Source organism: Taudactylus pleione, unplaced genomic scaffold (assembly GCF_031769625.1).
Source record: "Taudactylus pleione unplaced genomic scaffold, aTauple2 ptg000755l, whole genome shotgun sequence".
Classification (NCBI taxonomy): Eukaryota; Metazoa; Chordata; class Amphibia; order Anura; family Myobatrachidae; genus Taudactylus; species Taudactylus pleione.
In genome coordinates, this window is record NW_028285157.1 from 1,642,233 (window position 1) to 1,661,017 (window position 18,785).

General features: G+C 42.9%; 1 protein-coding gene and 1 long non-coding RNA gene across 3 annotated transcripts in view; one reads left to right on the plus strand and one right to left on the minus strand.

Annotated features, from left to right (window-relative positions):
• Window positions 1-1,855: 1,855 nt before the first annotated feature.
• LOC148477052 (uncharacterized) lies at window positions 1,856-11,554 on the minus strand. The gene is made up of 3 exons (XR_015872563.1): window positions 11,312-11,554; window positions 2,294-2,602; window positions 1,856-1,972 (listed from the first exon to the last, which is right to left on the minus strand). It is a non-coding gene; the product is annotated as an uncharacterized LOC148477052 (long non-coding RNA).
• The window catches only part of LOC148477053 (uncharacterized), a 67,985-nt gene continuing 59,858 nt past the window's right edge, over window positions 10,659-18,785 (plus strand). Inside the window, exon 1 of one of the 2 annotated variants that reach the window (XM_088457301.1) lies at window positions 10,659-10,869. In XM_088457301.1, coding sequence (XP_088313427.1) covers window positions 10,792-10,869 — 78 coding nt within the window. In that variant the 5' untranslated portion in view covers window positions 10,659-10,791. Of the gene's footprint in view, window positions 10,925-18,785 lie in introns of both variants that reach the window. The other variant, XM_088457303.1, reaches the window with a different exon arrangement.

Genomic DNA, 18,785 nt, shown 5'->3' on the forward strand with positions numbered 1-18,785 from the left:
GTCACCCTTTTTGGAATGCCCGATGATGAGGTGTTAAGACGCTACCGTCTTCCACCCCAAATCATCATAGACACTCTCTCATTAATAGAGAGTGATCTTGAGCGGCAAATTGACAGTCCTACAGCAATACCACCACTTACGCAATTTATGGCGGTGTTACATATCTGTGCCTCAGGATCGTTTTAAACCACGGTGGGAATAGTTGCGGGAATCTCCCAATCCTCCTTTTCCAGGATCCTGAGGGCAGTGATGGAGGCCCTTTTCAAGCACCTCTATCATTTTATTCAAATGCCTTTGGATATGGGTGCCCTTAGTGTGGCCAAGGCCAATTTTTACCAAATAGCTGGCTTCCCACACATCATAGGGGTTGTGGATGGTACTGACATACCACTTCTGCCTCCAGCACGGCTGGAGGCCATTTTTAGGAACCGCAAACACTATCACTCCCTGAATGTAATGGTGGTATGTGATGCCTCCCTCCAGATCCTGTCCCTGAATGCAAAATTACCCGGGAGTGCACATGACTCATTCGTCATCCGGCAATCAGGGATATGGCAAAAATTAGACAACCTACAAGCTGGTGATGCGTGGCTTCTGGGTAAGTGGAGACCTTTAGTACATAACAATGTTAAGCTTGATACACAGTGATCCTGATGTTGTCACTTCTTTTTCACAGGAGACAGTGGCTACCCTTGCACGCCCTGATTGCTCACTCCTTATTTGGCTCCCACACCAGGGCCACAAAGTGATTTTAATTCCGCATTTACAGCCACCAGGCAAGTGGTGGAGCGCTGTATTGGCCTTTTAAAATACCGATTCAGATGCCTCCACCGCTCTGGTGGCGAGCTCATGTATTTGCCGGATATGGTTTAAAAAATTGTGGTCCTGTGTGGGATATTTCACAACATCGCCATAAGGAGTGGTGTCCCAATGCAGCCAGAGGATGCCTTGCCTGAGGATGGCCCCCCCGAGGTTGGTCGGAGGTCAGTATGTGGGGGGGCAATATGCGATGATGTGGTGGCCAGATATTTTAGGTAATTATTGGCACAAAAGAAGTTCTTTGACACAATGTGGTAAGGATTTTGGGAGACCATCTAATTAATTTGTTTATTATTTCCCATCTTCTGTTTGATTTCATAATCTTTGGGACTGAAACGATGACTACTTCCTGCTACCCAAAACAAACCTTCATGGGGACACATTGGATATATATTCTGGACCCAATATTGCAACGCCACATTTGTGGAATCATGTTGGCATGCTCATTCGTCAACCAGTTGTTGATTTTTCTTTACTTTTTTCATATGGTGTTTGATGGGTTGTACATTTTGTTATCACTGTGTGTATTGTTTGTGAGCCAACACTTTGGTTTTTTAGTTATGTGTTGAATACATTTTTTGAGATTGTAATTTTGCTAATTTTCTTGAACATTGCAAGCAAGTGTAACCAGGTTCACCCACGTTAAAATTGCTTAAGGGTTAATCCTGTAATGTCGCAATTTGCTCAAAATTGAAATATGCTTTCTGGGTCAAAACCAACACCAAAAGGTATTATGTAGAATCAGTATGCTTTGGAATCTCGGGCTAAGCAGGTTGCCCCCAAAATTGGAACATGTAAAATGTACTAATTGAAAAAATGTAAAACCAAAAAATGCCCCAAGCCGATTGTTACTGTTAGCTGTTTCATGTGCCTGTTTTCTAAAAATCTACAACACACAATCTTAGTGACATTAGTTGCAAATACTTGCTGCAAGAGTCTACTTATGTAAGTGTAAACAATCTAAGATTTGGAGACAAGGAATGAGACTGAACTATAAATTTAACTTTATTATGAAAAATAATTTGGGTATAAAAAAAAAAAAATTATGGATGCAGGATCCCTGCCATACGATCAAGGACCACCAGCAGGCCGATCACATGGCCCTGCATCACTTGGACGCACCCGGCTAGGTCCGCCAAATGCCTCTGGTCCTCTGTGGGTTAGAAAAGTGTGGGGCTTAATACATAATTTAAGAAACACCCAGAAAAAACAAGCAAAACAGAGCTATCCAAAAATGACAATAGTGTGACCAAAAGCACATTTAACCAAAAAAACCAAAGGCCACAAAAATGGACACCAACAAAAAAAGACTGTTTTGCCATGTGGGATATGTGTATGGGGAAATCAGCAGTAAAAGGTAAAGACAAACAGAGATATACCCAAACTTTTGACAAACCAAAAAAAGGAAAAGGCACAGACACAGGATTAGATCAAAACATTTTAAACAACAAAAAAGGATAAAAGGGAAACATACCGTTCAGAATGACGGCTGGCCCAGAACCAACTCCCTCATCCTCCTCGGAGGTGGCCAAATTCCCCAACGAGGTGGGAGGGGTGATGACGGATTCCGGCGAGGGGGTAGTCACGAGAGGGGTGGTTGGAGGGGAGGGGGAATTGGGATGGAGGGGAAGTAGCACAGAGGGATGTGCGACAGGGTCTGGGCTGGCTGGGGAGGAGGGGGAATTTAGGGTATTTTGGGGAGAGGATGTTTGGCTGAGGGTTGGGGAGAGGAGCCGAGAGCGCCGTCTTTGACGGCGATGACGCCGTAGTCTTCGCTCTGCCCCTAAATGATGGAAAACAAATTGAGGTTAGTTTAGAACATCACCTTGTTAAACGCTAATTGTTGAACCCCAAAAAATGAAAACATGCACATGCAGATATGAGTACAAAGAATAAATAGGCCATACATGAAAACATGCACACGCAGTTAGGGCCACAAAGATAAACATGAAAAACAAAGTCAAATAAACTTACTTTCCGCTATCTGCATGCGAAAGCATGCCAGCAAGCGGGGCGTCCGCCGTTGCAGGTCGGACCACCTGCGCTCCAGCTGACCGATCCGAAGGAACGCAGGTGGCCACGTACCTCCGCATATGCGGAACGCTTTTCCCGATTGGTGATGGGGGGAGGCTGGCTGGTGATCCGCCTGTCCATCACCTCGGTTAATACCATGAGCTCGCGCCTGGTGAATGCCGAGGCTCTCATTATGGCAATGGTGTCTTTTTAATAAAACAATTTTAATAAAGACCAGAAAAAAAATTTGATTGGCTAATGTATTTGGGTAATTAACAGGACCAATTCTATTGGTTAGTGTATGAGTCATGTGTTCGACAGGGCCACAAATCTATTGAGAGTTATGATAGGCTTGATGCAGTGACATGCGGAAGCTAATTTAAATAAAGAAATGAACCCAGTAAAATATGCGTGGGTAAAAACGCAGAAAACAAATGGATAATTGCCTCAAACATGTATTTTGACAAATAAAAGCGAATGTTTAAGCCGTACGTATTTTGTGGGTAAACACAAACACGGACAAGAGTAAAGTTTATTGCACGTCAAAATAAAAAAAAAAACAACTTGTGACGAGCAATTAAGCTAATTGATATATTGATTGGCATGATACGATTGAGGGAGGTAGACAGAATAAACGAGCAGGTAATCGGAATCTGACAGGCCCACTTCCGGTTTGTACTTGTGCGTGCGTTCCCTGCAAGCCACATTGGGGATGTACGCTCGCTATTTGGCACGCTCGTTAGCTAGAGGAGGGGTCGGTAGACTTTGGGGAGGAAGTTTAGCTGCGTTCGAAATTACGAGCGAGCGCTTAAATTAACATATTTTGGTACGTACGCCGAACGTACGAACGGCCACTTGCTTCCGGGTCTGAATGAGGGCCTTTGTTCACAAGAAGTGTACTCTGTTATTGGGACATAGATGAAATCTGCCAAAGTAAAGTAATCTCTCAACACAGCTGCATCAATGTCATCATAAACAGTGAAACTTTTGGCATTACCAACTCTGCCAAGAGAAAATAATGGCTTTTGCATTGGTCCAGTAAGACTGATCTGCATTTATAGAACAGCACAGAACATTGGTCAAACTCATAGGGCCGGATTCAATTAGAGGCGAAAGTGCCATTTAGAGATAAGTTTCTGCGGATTTGGACTTTCTGCCTGTTTTCAAAGTATCTCCATATTCAATTCCAGGACGATTTTGCCTAAGCGGAAAGTCAACGCATTGTAATACAGTAGGCGGAAAAGTATCTCCTATGAATAGCAGGTGAAAAAAAAGTGCAAAATCATTATTTTACGGTGTAAACGGGGGAAAATTACTCAGAACCTTTGGGACAGCCCCCCAAAGGACAAATAAACTAAAAAAGTTATAAAAAATTACCTCAGAACACCCCAAAAAAGGCATGTAATTTTTTCGGTGAAAAAGTAAAAAGTGGACAGCTATAAAAACTATCGAAATAGGGTTCTTGGTGTGCTGTAAAGAGGGGCCAAGTATTTTTGGGATTGCAGGTGCATGTGGTGGTTTTTCAAATTTTTTAAAAGTTCACTTTAGAGACACCAAAATATGTTTGCACCCATTTTCAAGTACTCCAAATTTGACAGGACTATTTATTTTCTCCTAAAAAAAACTGTTTTCTACCATTATTCAGCACTATTACAAATAAGCAGATATAAAGCTTTTAACACAAATTAATGACACAAAGTACCTTAATTAGTGCTAATAGTACACATCTGTACTGAATTCCAGTGTCAGTGCATCTTATTTTGGGGTACACACTGATTCCCCCAAACTATTCAGTACTTTTCGCCTGTTCCACATTCGCCACTTTCCGCTTTAGCCTGTTTTGGAATTGAATTAGGTGAGAAACTAGGATGCGCAGGAAAAGATTCTGCCTCTGAAACAGGCGAAGGAGGTGGAAAGTCGGACAGGCTTAACTTTTCTGACTTTTTGCCTCTAGTTGAATACGGGCCATAACTGGAGATCAGCAGTTCTGAAGCAATGGTACATGCATCACCATAAGCAGAAGGCTTCCTGGCAATTTTGGTAATGTCCAGAAAGAAATGTAAACCGTAAGTCCTTTGAAATAGGTATCTCAGTGTATGCCCAATTCCAACCACAATAACTCCAACCTCACTAAGGATAATTCTTTCTTAATTGCTTTTACCACAGAGTTATGAATAACACCACAGAGGCTCATATCGGAATACACACCAATTACAAGGTCTTTGAGAGTCTTCATTTATGCTTTTTCTTACAGTGATAATATTTAAGTATATTTTAATCATTTCCTTTTTGGCACAAATGTTTACTATAATATTTTAGTTAATTATAAACAAGCAATGATTTATTATGAGAAACCAGAACACTGAATCAAGCATTTGAAAAGTGTATATGCACAACCTTTTGTTCCTAACCATCAAATAATTATAATTATTTATTGTATATATGTATAACTGCATATAATTGGTCTCTTTCTGCCATCACTAGTAATCAAAGATAACAATATTTTTCACCTTCGTGTCACTTTTAGTATATGCTTCATCCATACTAGAGAAAAAAAATCTGAGTAATATATTTTAAATGTGTCATAAATTGTTTGCACATAGTCTCCTGCTTTTCTGCTTCATTGATCTCTTCTTTAAAATTAGTTTGCACAATTAAATGTTAAATTGCCCAGAGTATACCATTTATTCTTATCAAGGTTTGGCATAGCCCTCATTTAATCTCCAGGAGCCAAGCATAACAAGCAGATACTTTCTGAAGATTTTATTAGGCAAACCTTGCTGATAGCAGGAAGCTGTGCTGAAAGAGCAGTTATGACATGTGGTTAGCTAAAGTCGGAAGGAAATGAGACGATGGCTGCTACATAATTTGAAGATAGATATTATCGTCACACATTATTCTCAGTATATAACCAGAGACAAGAGTACAACATTCTAAAGCAAAAAACAAACAAACATTTCTAGTGTATTTATGTGAACTTCATGATTTGCGAATAGTAAGCCAAGTGCAGATAGAAATGACTACATTTTACAAAACGTTGCAAAACAGGTGCAGCTATTGGTGCACTTAGCATTATGGACAACACTGACATTTCCGTTAATGAAAAAATATAGCCTATCTTTTACCTTAGCACTGTATATATATATATATATATATATATATATATATATATATATATAATATATATTATATATATATTAGGGGTGAGCGGGTTCGGATTTCTGAAATCCGAACCCCCCCGATCCGAGTCCAATCCGAGTCAGGCTCGACTTTTCCCGCCTGACTCGGATCTGAAATCGAGGCAAAACGTCATCATCCCGCCTTCCGAGTCTCGCGGGTTTTGGATCCTATATAAGGTACCCGCGTCTGCGCCATTTTCTCACTCGGCTGTGGACAGTGAAGAGGGAGGGTGGGAGTTAGGGCTGTGTAGTGTAGTGTAGTGTAGTGCTGCTGTTGTCCACTACTTCAAAGTCCATAGGGGCTGGCTGTGTTGTGCTGTGCTGCTGTTGTTAATAGGGGCTGTGTCCACTACTTCAAAGTCCATAGGGGCTGGCTGGACTGTGTTGTGCAGTCAGTTCTCCATAGGGGCTGTGTCCACTCCAAAGTCCTGTGCAGTGTCCCAGTCCTAAAGGAGTGCTGTAGTGTTGTCCAGGGGGTGCTCTGTCCATCAGGGGTGCTCCCCCCAAGTGCTAAAAAAATAATATATTTTCTGTGTTTGTGAATTGTGTGCGCAGTAGCCGCACGTGCATCAACAAAGTAGTGCCAAGCGTGCGCCTGTGTCATAAGTAAAGGGCCGGCTGGCTTGACCGTTAAAGGGTGCTGTAACCCCCGAAAGTACAGTCCAGTCCAAATCAAAAAAAAAATTATTTTCTGTGTTTGTGAATTGTGTGCGCAGTAGCCACACGTGCATCAACAAAGTAGTGCCAAGCGTGCGCCTGTGTCATAAGTAAAGGGCCGGCTGGCTAGACTGTTAAAGGGTGCTGTAACCCCCGAAAGTACACTCCAGTCCAAACCAAAAAAAAAATTATTTTCTGTGTTTGTGAATTGTGTGCGCAGTAGCCGCACGTGCATCAACAAAGTAGTGCCAAGCGTGCGCCTGTGTCATAAGTAAAGGGCCGGCTGGCTTGACCGTTAAAGGGTTCTGTAACCCCCAAAGTACACTCCAAACCAAAAAAATATATATTTGCTGTGTTTGTGACTTGTGTGCACTGTGGCTGCACGTGCATCAACAAAGGAGCAGCGCCAAGCGTGCGCCTGTGTCCCATAAGTAAAGAGCCGGCTGGCTCATTTCTTAAAGGGTGGTGTAACCCACAAAGTGCACTACTCTCCAGCAAAAATAAAAAAATATTTTCTGTGTTTCTGTGCGCTTTAGCCGCACGTATATATATCAATATAACATAAATGGAGGACCAAACTTTCTCCGATAAAAATAAAATAGGGAAAGATCAAGAACCACTTCCTCCTAGTGCTGTTGCTGCTGCTGGGAGTTGTTCATCATCCCAGAGAGGAAGTAGGAACATCACTACTTTTACTAAACAATTGACCCTCCAACAGTCCCTAGCGATGAGGATGAAGTACGACAGCAGTCATCCTGAAGCAAAACGTATAACTGAGGCCTTGACTGCTATGTTGGTGTTAGACGTGCGTCCGGTATCCGACATTAGTGCAGTGGGATTTAGACAATTGATGGAGGTAGTGTGTCCTCGGTTCCAAATCCCGTCTAGATTCCACCTGCATCCTTAAAGCAGCAGCGACAAGCGTGCGTCTGTCTGTTAAAGGGTGGTGTAACTCTCAAAGTGCTCCAAAAAATAAAAAACTATTTTTTTTAATGTGTTTGTGACTTGTGTGCGATGTAGCCGCACTTGCATCCTCAAAGCAGCAGCGACAAGCGTGCATCTGTCTGTTAAAGGGTGGTGACACCCTCAAAGTGTGCTACACAAACAATAAAAATATTCTTCTTTTTTCTGTCTTTGTGAATTGTGTGGGCTGTAGCCGCACCTGCATCCTTAAAGCAGCAGCGACAAGCATGCGTCTGTCTGTTAAAGGGTGGTGACACCCTCAAAGTGTGCTACACAAACAATTAAAATAGTGTTTTTTTTTTTCGGTCTTTGTGAAATGTGTGGGCTGTAGCCGCACTTGCATCCTCAAAGCAGCAGCAACAAGCGTGCGTCTGTCTGTTAAAGGGTGGTGTAACCCTCAAAGTGTGCTCCACAAACAATAAAAATATTCTTTTTTTTTTTCTGTCTTTGTGAATTGTGTGGGCTGTAGCCGCACTTGAATCCTCAAAGCAGCAGCGACAAGCGTGTGCGTCTGTCTGTTAAAGGATTACATCGGTGACAGCATCCAAGTAGGCATGTCAGACAGTCCGTACCTGTACTGGCAGGAAAAAGAAGCAATTTGGAGGTCCCTGTACAAACTGGCTCTATTTTACCTGAGTTGCCCCCCCTCCAGTGTGTACTCCGAAAGAGTGTTTAGTGCAGCCGGGAACCATGTCAGCGAAAGGCGTAGGAGGTTGCTTCCACAAAATGTGGAGAAGATGATGTTCATAAAATGAATTATCAACTCTTCCAGGGAGACCAGCCTCCAGAACGTACAGAGGGACCTGTGGTTCCAGCAGGGACGAATTAATACTCTGTGAGGATGAGGATGTACACACTGAAGAGGGTGAGGAATCGGTGGATGAGGAGGATGAGGATGACATCTTGCCTCCGTAGAGCCAGTTTGTGCAGGGACAGATAAATTGCCAGCTTGTTTTGTGGGGGCCCAAACGAACCAATCATTTCAGCCACAGTTGTGTGGCAGACCCTGGCGCTGAAATGATTGGTTTGTTAAAGTGTGCATGTCCTATTTATACAACATAAGGGTGGCTGGGAGGGCCCAAGGACAATTCCATCTTGCACCTCTTTTTTTTCTTTGCATTATGTACAGTTTGGGGCCTAGTTTTTCAATGCCATCCTGTCTGCCACTGCAGTGTCACGTGTTTGTGCCGCCCACTCGTGTTGCTTAGCATAGTCATCCAGCTACCTCGGTGCAACCTTTTGGACATAAAAACACTATTGTGAGGTGTGAGGTATTCAGAATAGACTGGAAATGAGTGGAAATTAAGGTTATTGAGGTTAATAATAGCATAGGAGCAGAAAAACCTACAAATTCTGTGATTTTAGCTGTTTTTATGCTTTTTTTCAAAAAAATACAGATCCAAAACACAAAACCCAGAACCCAAAACACGGAAGGGTGGTTTTGGCAAAACCAATCCAGATCCAAAACACGAAGAAAGATCCAGATCCAAAACCAAAACACAAAACACGAAAAGTGGCCGGTGCACACCCCTAATATATATATATTTATATTCCATAGACAATAAACCTTACATTTTCACATGGCCCATTAAGGCTTCTTAGACATGATCTAAAATGTCACAAAACCTACTGAATTTATGCCACTCAAACTTAAAAAAGCAATGAAATTATGATCATTAAGGCTGACGCCTTAATGGATGTGTTCTTTGCGCAATACAGATATGGTATGCCATCAAAGAGTTAGATTGCTGTCACTCACAAAATGGTGGAGCTGCTAATTCACCGAATTGTGTGCTCATTGGAATACACACATGCAGTCTATGCAACTGTGTATACACCGATGAGATGTATGAACATCTCATTGGTCTCTAGTGCTACCCGCTAGAGACCGCATCGCATCAGCCTAGTGCTGAAGTGCTGTGTCTCAGTCCCGGCCAGCTCCACTGAGCTATCTTGTAGATAGCAGCGCCGATAGCGCCCCTGTCATTTACCGCTCAACCCTCAATGATACATCAGGGAGAAACGGTATCAGCGCTGATATCACTTCTGAGCTTCATATGTCTTCCTCAATGGCTGATCCCTACAATGCGGTATTCAGCGTGATGGGAATTAATGGAGAAAATAATTGCGTTATCTTCTCCATTAACCCATTGGTGAATAGGGGATTTACAGAAAAAATGCGGAAATTATGATTTCCGCATTTGTTATGTAATAAAATCATTGCTGAATAGAACCCATAGTGAAGCAGGGCTGCAGTGATGTGATAATTAACAGTGGGAAGGGTGTGTAATGAGGAGAAAGAGGTGATTTAGTGATTTGATCATGGTGAGGGTTTGATAACAGATTATTAACCACTTAACTGACAAATTATTTTTCAAAAAAATGCTCAGAAATGGTTGTTTCTTTTTACGATTGAATTAGGTCAAGAACATCTTTTTTAAAACTTATCTAAAACTATATTATTATTTTTATTTTTTAACATGGTATACCATAAAAATAGCACTTTTATGGTATACTGTAATGGTAGCTATTGACAGGTGTACCATCGAAGGTCAATGGGGAAACCATCGATAAAAATGTTCATTGATTATTTGAGACTGCAGCCACCAATGTTGCCTTAACATCGGTTGGGGCTGCCATCGATGTGCAGCGTCGGTGCCTGTCAGCAGGGCAAAACATATATATTAATTTTCACATACACTGTATATATATATATATATATATATATATATATATATATATATATATATATATATATATATATATATATACACACACACACACTATATTTATATATAGTTATAGACTGTGTATATATAATATATATATAAATATATATATATACTGTAAAATATATATATGTATATAATATCTGCTGTGTGTCTTTACTGCCCGATCACTGTGGCCAGCAAAGATCGGGCACAAGGGAGGTAGAAGAGGCGGAGCAGCTCCTGGCCGGAAGGAATGAGAAGGAGGTGGGGTAACCCCCGGCCAGGAGGGAGATAGCTCAGCTGCCTGACAGAGAGCACCTGAACAGGGGAGGTGATGCTGGGTGCTGCCGGGTGGTCACAGCAGCAGCCGCGGCCGGCTTTCATGAGTCACGGCTGCTGCATTCTGTGGAGGTGATGGCAGCCCTGCTTGCAGCCGCGTGGAGACGAGGATGTTGCCGGCCGGAGTCTCCTTACACAGCAGTAGCCGCGACTGGCTTCCAGGAGTCACGGCTGCTGCTAACAGTGAGGTAATAAAAAAGGAGTGAAGAAAGTGAATCTGTGTGCAATAGGCCCATGCAGCAGGTAAGTGAATAACTAAAATAGGTATCCCAAACCTATAAACAAGTGAGTTCAAAAGGAAGGTAGAAATCACATAACCTGCGCTTAGCTACCCATCAACCTGAGTATAATTCTCAGGCAGTTTACCGTTCACTGGGTCACAACCTTTATGTAGTATGATCTTTTAAAGGGGTATTTTCTCACAGGTCATGGCATTACCCAGAAAGAGAATAAATTAGAAAGGTGCATATAGTGAAGCACAGTTTAATAAACATGTATAAGACATAACAGTGAAAATGACAATAAAATCACAAATATGTATTCCTCTATATGAAGTGATCTAGAGGAATGCAGAATATGCAGCATATATTATTTTGGGGGTATCCCACATGGACAATAGTTTGCAATTACCGGATGATCAGGTGAATGAGAGTATATTCAAGTCTCAGTGGAAGTTCCTGGCTCTCCGCTGGGCACCGCTTAATTCCTCCTCTGATTCGGCTCTGCAAGGTGTGTGTCCATGAGTGGTAACCCGAGTGATACCAACGCGTTTCGACCCCGTATGCTGGGGTCTTTTTCAAGTTAGGCTTTCGTGCTGCTTCAATGTTGACATTGTCCTTAAGTACTGACACTGTCCAACCACTGTGCCGCCATCGCAGCTGATCCCTAAGTAAAGGCTGACTACAATGTCCATGATCCTTTGCGGCAGCATGCATGTGTTTCCTCTAAATGTTACATCATATCCGGCATCCATGGGACGTGGATAGAGTCCTCTTATCAAATACAGAGAAGGGACATCTTTGTCTAGATGTGTCATATACGGTGTTATTCTCTGATGTTTTTTGTCGTTGTCATGGTTACATGTGCTGACTTACGATCATATTTTAAATCACTGGTGACACAGATGCCCTCATGATGTATCAGTATTTATGGAAGTACTTTCCTTGTATCAATCCTCAGTAAATAGAAATAGAGATGACAATAAATTACAATCAATGAATTAAAAATATATCATAAGTAAAAAATGCAACTTAAAGAGTGAAAGATATAAACATGCAATATAAAATGTAATAGTGCAAAAATATTAAGAGGCTGTGCAAAATAATGCAAAATAGTGCAAAGGATCAGAGAAACCATTTGACCTCAAAATCTAAGTTTAAGCCACCTGGATATAAAGTTCCTAGTTCAAAGATCATCTTCATTTCAGCTTTGGCTAACTGTGTAGCCAAATCTCTTCTTCTCCAATGGCCTTTTATATTCTGCAAGCCAATAAAGCATATAATACCATTTGGATCACTGTTATGGCATTTTTTAAAATGGCTTGAAAGGGCATGGGTTTCCAATCCTTTGTGAATATTGCGCAAATGTTCCCCAATCCGAACCTTTAGGGGTCTGGAAGTTCTGCCAATGTAAAAAAGATTACATTTGCATCCTATTGGGTAAATAAAACTTTTGGTGTTGCACGTAATAAAATCCCTAATGGGATAGAGTTTCCCATTGATATTTACTTTTATTATCTTATTGTTCCCATTCCCTTTAATCCCCCCGCACCCCAAACAAGCTCTGCAATAATAGAAACCTTTAGATAAAACCTTTCCTGTGTTTGCATCTTTAGGTAATGCACTGTTTACTATGCGGGAGCATATATTGGGTGCTCTCCTATATATGCATTTTGGTACTTTAGGTAAGTGGCGGCCAAGCATCGGATCTTTTTGCAATATTGTCCAATGCTTCCTTAATGATTTTTCCAACATTTTATATTGACTGCTATATGAAGTAATGAAAGCCCATTTGAGAGTTGGGGACTTAGGGCCTGATTCAGACCCGCTCGCGAGCGCTATGCGCTCGCAAGCGGGTCGATGGTGGCCCAGTGCACATGCTCATGATGGAGCCGGCTCCATCGTGGGCATGCGCGAGACCCGGATAGTGACGGGCAAACCGTCGCTCCGAGTCTCGTACCAAAGGGGGTGTGCTGTCGATGTTGAGTGACAGCACGCCCCCTTGGTGGGCGGGCCGGGGGAGTGGCTACCCAGATGGAGGCGTTCCATTAGAGCCGAAAGCACTCTGGGGCTTGCGGCAACGAGACCCTACCACAAAGGTCTCGTCTCAAGCCCGATGGTCGTGATGGTCTTGACCATCGTGACCATCTACCTGGCCACTCCCTATAGCTGTGGGTGGCCACCCACAGCTATGCGAGCGGCCAGGAGGCTGCTCTGAAAAACAAGAAGGACGGCCCTGATTCAGAGCGAGCGCTCTGTCAGAGCGTCCGGCTCTGAATCAGACCCTTAGTCTCTGTTTCTCTTATTTTGTTTCTCAGAAGATCATTTCTCTCTATTTGTCCTACATCTTTAATGGTCCGCTCAATATCATTGGTATCATATCCAGATGCTATGATTTTTTGTTTATTTCCATTGCCTGTATCTTATAACCTCAGGGCGGCTACAATTTCTTTTTAGCCTTTTGCGTTGTCCCGCCAGAAATGAAACAAAAATTCATAGCATCTGTATATGATACCAATGATATTGAGTGGACCATTAAACAAGTAGGACAAATAGAGAGAAATGATCTTCTGAGAAACAAAATAAGAGAAACAGAGACTATGGACCTCATTCAGAGGCGGTTGTTAGTTGCAAGCGGACGCCCTGAATAAGGGCGGCCGCTTGCATCCTGAACGGCCGCCTCCTTGTCGATCATTAAGCTGTGGGTTACAGACCCGCCTACCAAACGGGGGCAGCTGTCGATCAACATCGACAGCCGCCCCATTGGTAGCGAGCTCCGGAGAGACAGAGTTTCTCTGTCGCTCCGGGGCTTGCGCATGTGCAGTGCGGCCGCTGCGCGTGCGCAACCCTAACCATCGAGTCGGTTACGAGCACATCGGCGCTCGCGACCGACTCTGAATAAGGTCCTATGTCTCCAACTCTCGAATGGGCTTTCATTACTTCGTATAGCAGTCAATATAAAATGTTGGAAAGATCATTAAGGAAGCATTGGACAATATTGCAAAAAGATTGGATACTTGGCCCCCAGTTACCAAAAGTACCAAAATGCATATATAGGAGAGCACCCAATATAGGCTCCTGCATAGTAAACAGTGCATTACCTAAAGATGCAAACACAGGAAAGGTTTTATCTAAAGGTTTCTATCATTGCAGAGCTTGTTTGGGGTGCAGGGGGATTAAAGGGAATGGGAACAATAAGATAATAGAAGTAAATATCAATGGGAAACTCTATCCCATTAGGGATTTTATTACGTGTAACACCAAAAGTGTTATTTACCCAATAGGATGCAAATGTAATCTTTTTTACATTGGCAGAACTTCCAGACCCCTAAAGGTTCGGATTGGGGAACATTTGCGCAATATTCACAAAGGATTGGAAACCCATGCCCTTTCAAGCCATTTTAAAAAATGCCATAACAGTGATCCAAATGGTATTATATGCTTTATGGGCTTGCAGAATATAAAAGGCCATTGGAGAAGAAGAGATTTGGCTACACAGTTAGCCAAAGCTGAAATGAAGTTGATCTTTGAACTAGGAATTTATATCCAGGTGGCTTAAACTTAGATTTTGAGGTCAAATGGTTTCTCTGATCCTTTGCACTATTTTGCATACCCTCTTAATATTTTTGTACTATTACATTTTATATTGCATGTTTATATCTTTCATTCTTTAAATTGCATTTTTTACTTATGATATATTTTTAATTCATTGATTGTAATTTATTGTCTTCTCTATTTCTGTTTACTGAGGATTGATACAAGGAATGTACTTCCATAAAGACTGATACATCATGAGGGTATCTGTGTCACCGGGGATTTAAAATATGATCGTAAGTCAGCACATGTAACCATGACAACGACAAGAAACATCAGAGAATAACACCGGATACGACACATGGAGACGAAAACTGCCCTTCTCTGTATTTGGAAAGAGGACTCTATCCACGTCTCGGGGATGCCGGATATGATGTAACATTTAGAGGAAACACGTGCATGCTGCCGCAAAGGATCATGGACATTGTAGTCAGTCTTAACTTAGGGATCAGCTGCGGCGGCGGCACAGTGGTTGGACAGTGTCAGTACTTAAGGACAATGTCAACATTGAAGCAGCACCGAAAGCCTACCTTGAAAAAGACCCCAGCATACGGGGTCGAAACGCATTGGTATCACTCGGGTTACCACTCATGGACACACACCTTGCAGAGCCGAATCAGAGGAGGAATTAAGCGGTGCCCAGCGGAGAGCCAGGGGACTTCCACTGAGACTTGAATATACTCTCATTCACCTGATCATCCGGTAATTGCAAACTATTGTCCATGTGGGATACACCCAAAAGAATATATGCTGCATATTCTGCATTCATCTAGATCACCTCATATAGAGGAATACATATTTGTGATTTTATTGTCATTTTCACTGTTATGTCTTATACATGTTTATTAAACTGTGCTTCACTATATGCACCTTTCTAATTTATTCTCTTTCTGGATAATGCCATGACATGTGAGAAAATACCCCTTTAGAAGATCATACTACATAAAGGTTGTGACCCAGTGAACAGTAAACTGCCTGAGAATTATACTCAGGTTGATGGGTAGCTAAGCGCAGGTTATGTGATTTCTACCTTCCTTTTGAGCTTACAGTGAGGTATAGGCTGCCCTGCAACTGCGCTGCGGGGGGTGATGCCGGCGTCCTGATCACTGCTGGCCACAGTGATCGGGACTCAGCAGCAGCCGCGGCTAAAGAAGCCGTGGCTGCTGCTAGCATGGATGTCAACCACGCTAGAAAGGGGGTGATGCCGTATCCCCGATCACTGTGGCCAGCAGTGATCAGGACACAAAGGAGGGGGAGCCGCGGGTGTAGAGGGACCAGAAGGTCCCTGTGGTATAGGCGGCTGCGGGAAGATTGGCTTCCCACAGCCGCCCAGTGGGCATTTCTGACTGGTCGTATCAGATACGACCATGTCAGGTAAAGCCCAGTCTGGTATGGTCGTATCTGATACGACCATGCCAGGCAAGTGGTTAAGAAGCATAGTGTTGTGGTGATGAATTAACAGCTATTTTAATTGCACATTTTGCTTTGTTTGGTTATATATTAAGGTTCTTTTCTATTTTTTCAAGCAAATGGATTCTTGACAAGTAACCTACATTGATAATAGCTTTGTGGTTTTCATTGCAGAAACTTTTATATCTGCATTTTTTATAATTTTTCTGATTGTCAATGTAACTATGTTCATAGAGGCACCGACATTAACCTGATGATCCCCAGTTTCTAAATTTTGTATCACTTGCAGTTTCATATCCATGCTAATGCTTTACCTAGACATATTATACCCTTTTTCTACTATCCTCAAAATCCCAGGTTATTGCATGTGAATGCGCATTAACCCTGGAATTTTAGTCGTAGAAATGGGTCACCCTGGGTCCAGTGTCCCAGGAATCCAACCCTGTAGCTAGCAGGGTTTTACCCTGGATCTACCCTGGTAGGGCTCAGGGGAAATAGGTATCCTTGGTTATTCGACTGGGGTCCCGTTTCCAGCATCATGGGAATATTGGCGCTTGGAGATGATGTAATCTTCAAGCGCCGCCTGTAGAGTTCCCCTGGACACGGGTGGAGTGTACGGCGTCGACCCGGGAATAACCTGGGTTGGTGCCACAATGTGAAAGGGGCTGTCCTGGGTCTCACCCAGTTTGGAACCATGTTCCAAATCCCAGTGGTATTAGATGCATTATCCTCACTGGAAGTTGCAGGACAATTTCCAGACATTATTGAGCTGATTCTGAGTTGGGAGCAAAGCAAAAATAGCATGTTATACCGCTTTTATACCTAATATCCTGGTCTGACCCGCAGGCTGGAACAGGGTTCCAAGCCGGATCAGACCCGTAATTTAGCCGGCACTGATCCAGGATATTCCTGAGTAGGCACCGTTCACACCGGAGTTGGGTCTGCAGTGACCCAGCGCTTCCAGTGTGGAAGTGGATGCGTGGAGATGTCGGCATGCGGCGTGATCCAGGTCATCGTGACCCGGATCGCGCCGTTTACACTGCAGGGTTTCACGGGTCATTCCCCTGTTAAACCCTGCAAATTACCTGGGCTGGATTGCCGGGTCAATCGACCTGGAAATCCAACCCTGTCCCCTTTTACACCAAGGAGCTACCCGGGTTAACCCTGCAATAACCCGGGTTTTAGTTCTGGTGTAAAAGGGGTATAACTTTGCACCTGGACAAACCATGTTGCAGTTCAAGGAATGCAAATACATGTTATATATTATTATTGTAATGTGGGCTTTTTTCATATAATGTAGCAGGTGGGGGCTATACATTGTAATACAGAATCTCTGTTTATCAAATGTGGAGCTACAAATGTAATTTGCAGTTGTTGAGAGATAATGATAAATTGTAGGTGATAATAAGTCAATAGTTAGGCTTGTTAAGGGGAAGGAATTATATGGGGGGAATTGAATTAGCAGCGATAATGCGATCATATTTGGCACACTAGGGACCTCATTCAGAGCCGGTCGCACAGAGCGTGCGGTCGGTCTGAATGAGGGGAGGACGTCTTGAATTTTCAAGACGTCCTCCTTTGCAGTGGTAAGGCTGTGGGTTAACACCCACAGCCTTACGACCGCCTAAGGTGATGGTCACGATGGTCAAGACCATCGCGACCATCGGGGCTTACGACGAGACCCTAGGGTAGGGTCTCCTTTGTCGTAATCCACGGAGAGCTTTCGGCTCTGTCTGAGCTGGAAGCTCCACACTGACATCACTAGTAATGTCGGTGGGGCCGCCCCCAAACGGTAGGCATTCCCATGGGAACGCCTCCGTTTGGGCTGTCACCCCCCCGGCCCGCCTTCCAAACGGGGCGACCTGTCAATCAACATCGACAGCTCGCCCCCTTTGGATCGAGATCTGCTACGACTGGCGCTGTCGGTCGTAGCGGGTCTCACGCATGCGCACGACGGCGCCGTCGCCGTCGTGCGCATGCTCTGTGGGGGCCATCGACCCGGTCCGAGCGCATCTGTGCTAACGACCGGGTCTGAATGACCACCTAAGTTTTCTCATTGTTCGCATGCAAATTTCACTTATCACATCTATGCGCACTCCTGTTTTTCATGCAAACCAATTGAAAAAGGTTGTGATATGGCATTCGTGCAAAAGTTCTTCCTGGTTTTACCCGTGATAAGTATAGGTGAGAATGGCGAAATCTTCCTGTACCCAAAGAAAAGGCAAGGTGATGTAGGATAACAATATAGAAGTGTATTAGTGGCCCTAATAAAAGTATTTGGGGTTCTTAAATTGTGTCAAATGGCCGTTTTATGCATATTTCTAAAACAGTCAAATAATGATAGAAAGAAAATGTTCTTTGGCAAAATAAATATTCTTTTAAAAAAATGGGTGCATGAAAATGCCTATAAGTATATATTTGTCTCATTTAAAGACACTTTTTAAAAAAAAATTCAAAATATGCTTTATACACCCACCTGCAATCTTAAAAACACTGGTACCATTCAAATAACACCCCCATATACCTGTCCCACATAAATTTTCCTACAATTTGCACTTTTTCACCCCAAAGATTACATGTTATTATTGGCCAAATTAAGCTAATTAAAAAATAATTGTTTGCCTAATTAGTCATTAAGGAGGGTGTCCTAGTGGTTATGAACCGAGTCCCAATATTTTTACCTTGAAATAGTGATTTATCCCAAATCTTAACATGCTAATGGGATGGTGAAAACTCAAAATTCACAAACACGAATACCACAGCTAATAGGATTGCGCGATAAGTATAAATTTGCACAATAAGCCGTACCTATTGATTTAACCCTAGAAAGATAACCTTAAAAAGTTTCATAACAACCAGCCCAGCCCAGTGACAGAGGGCTG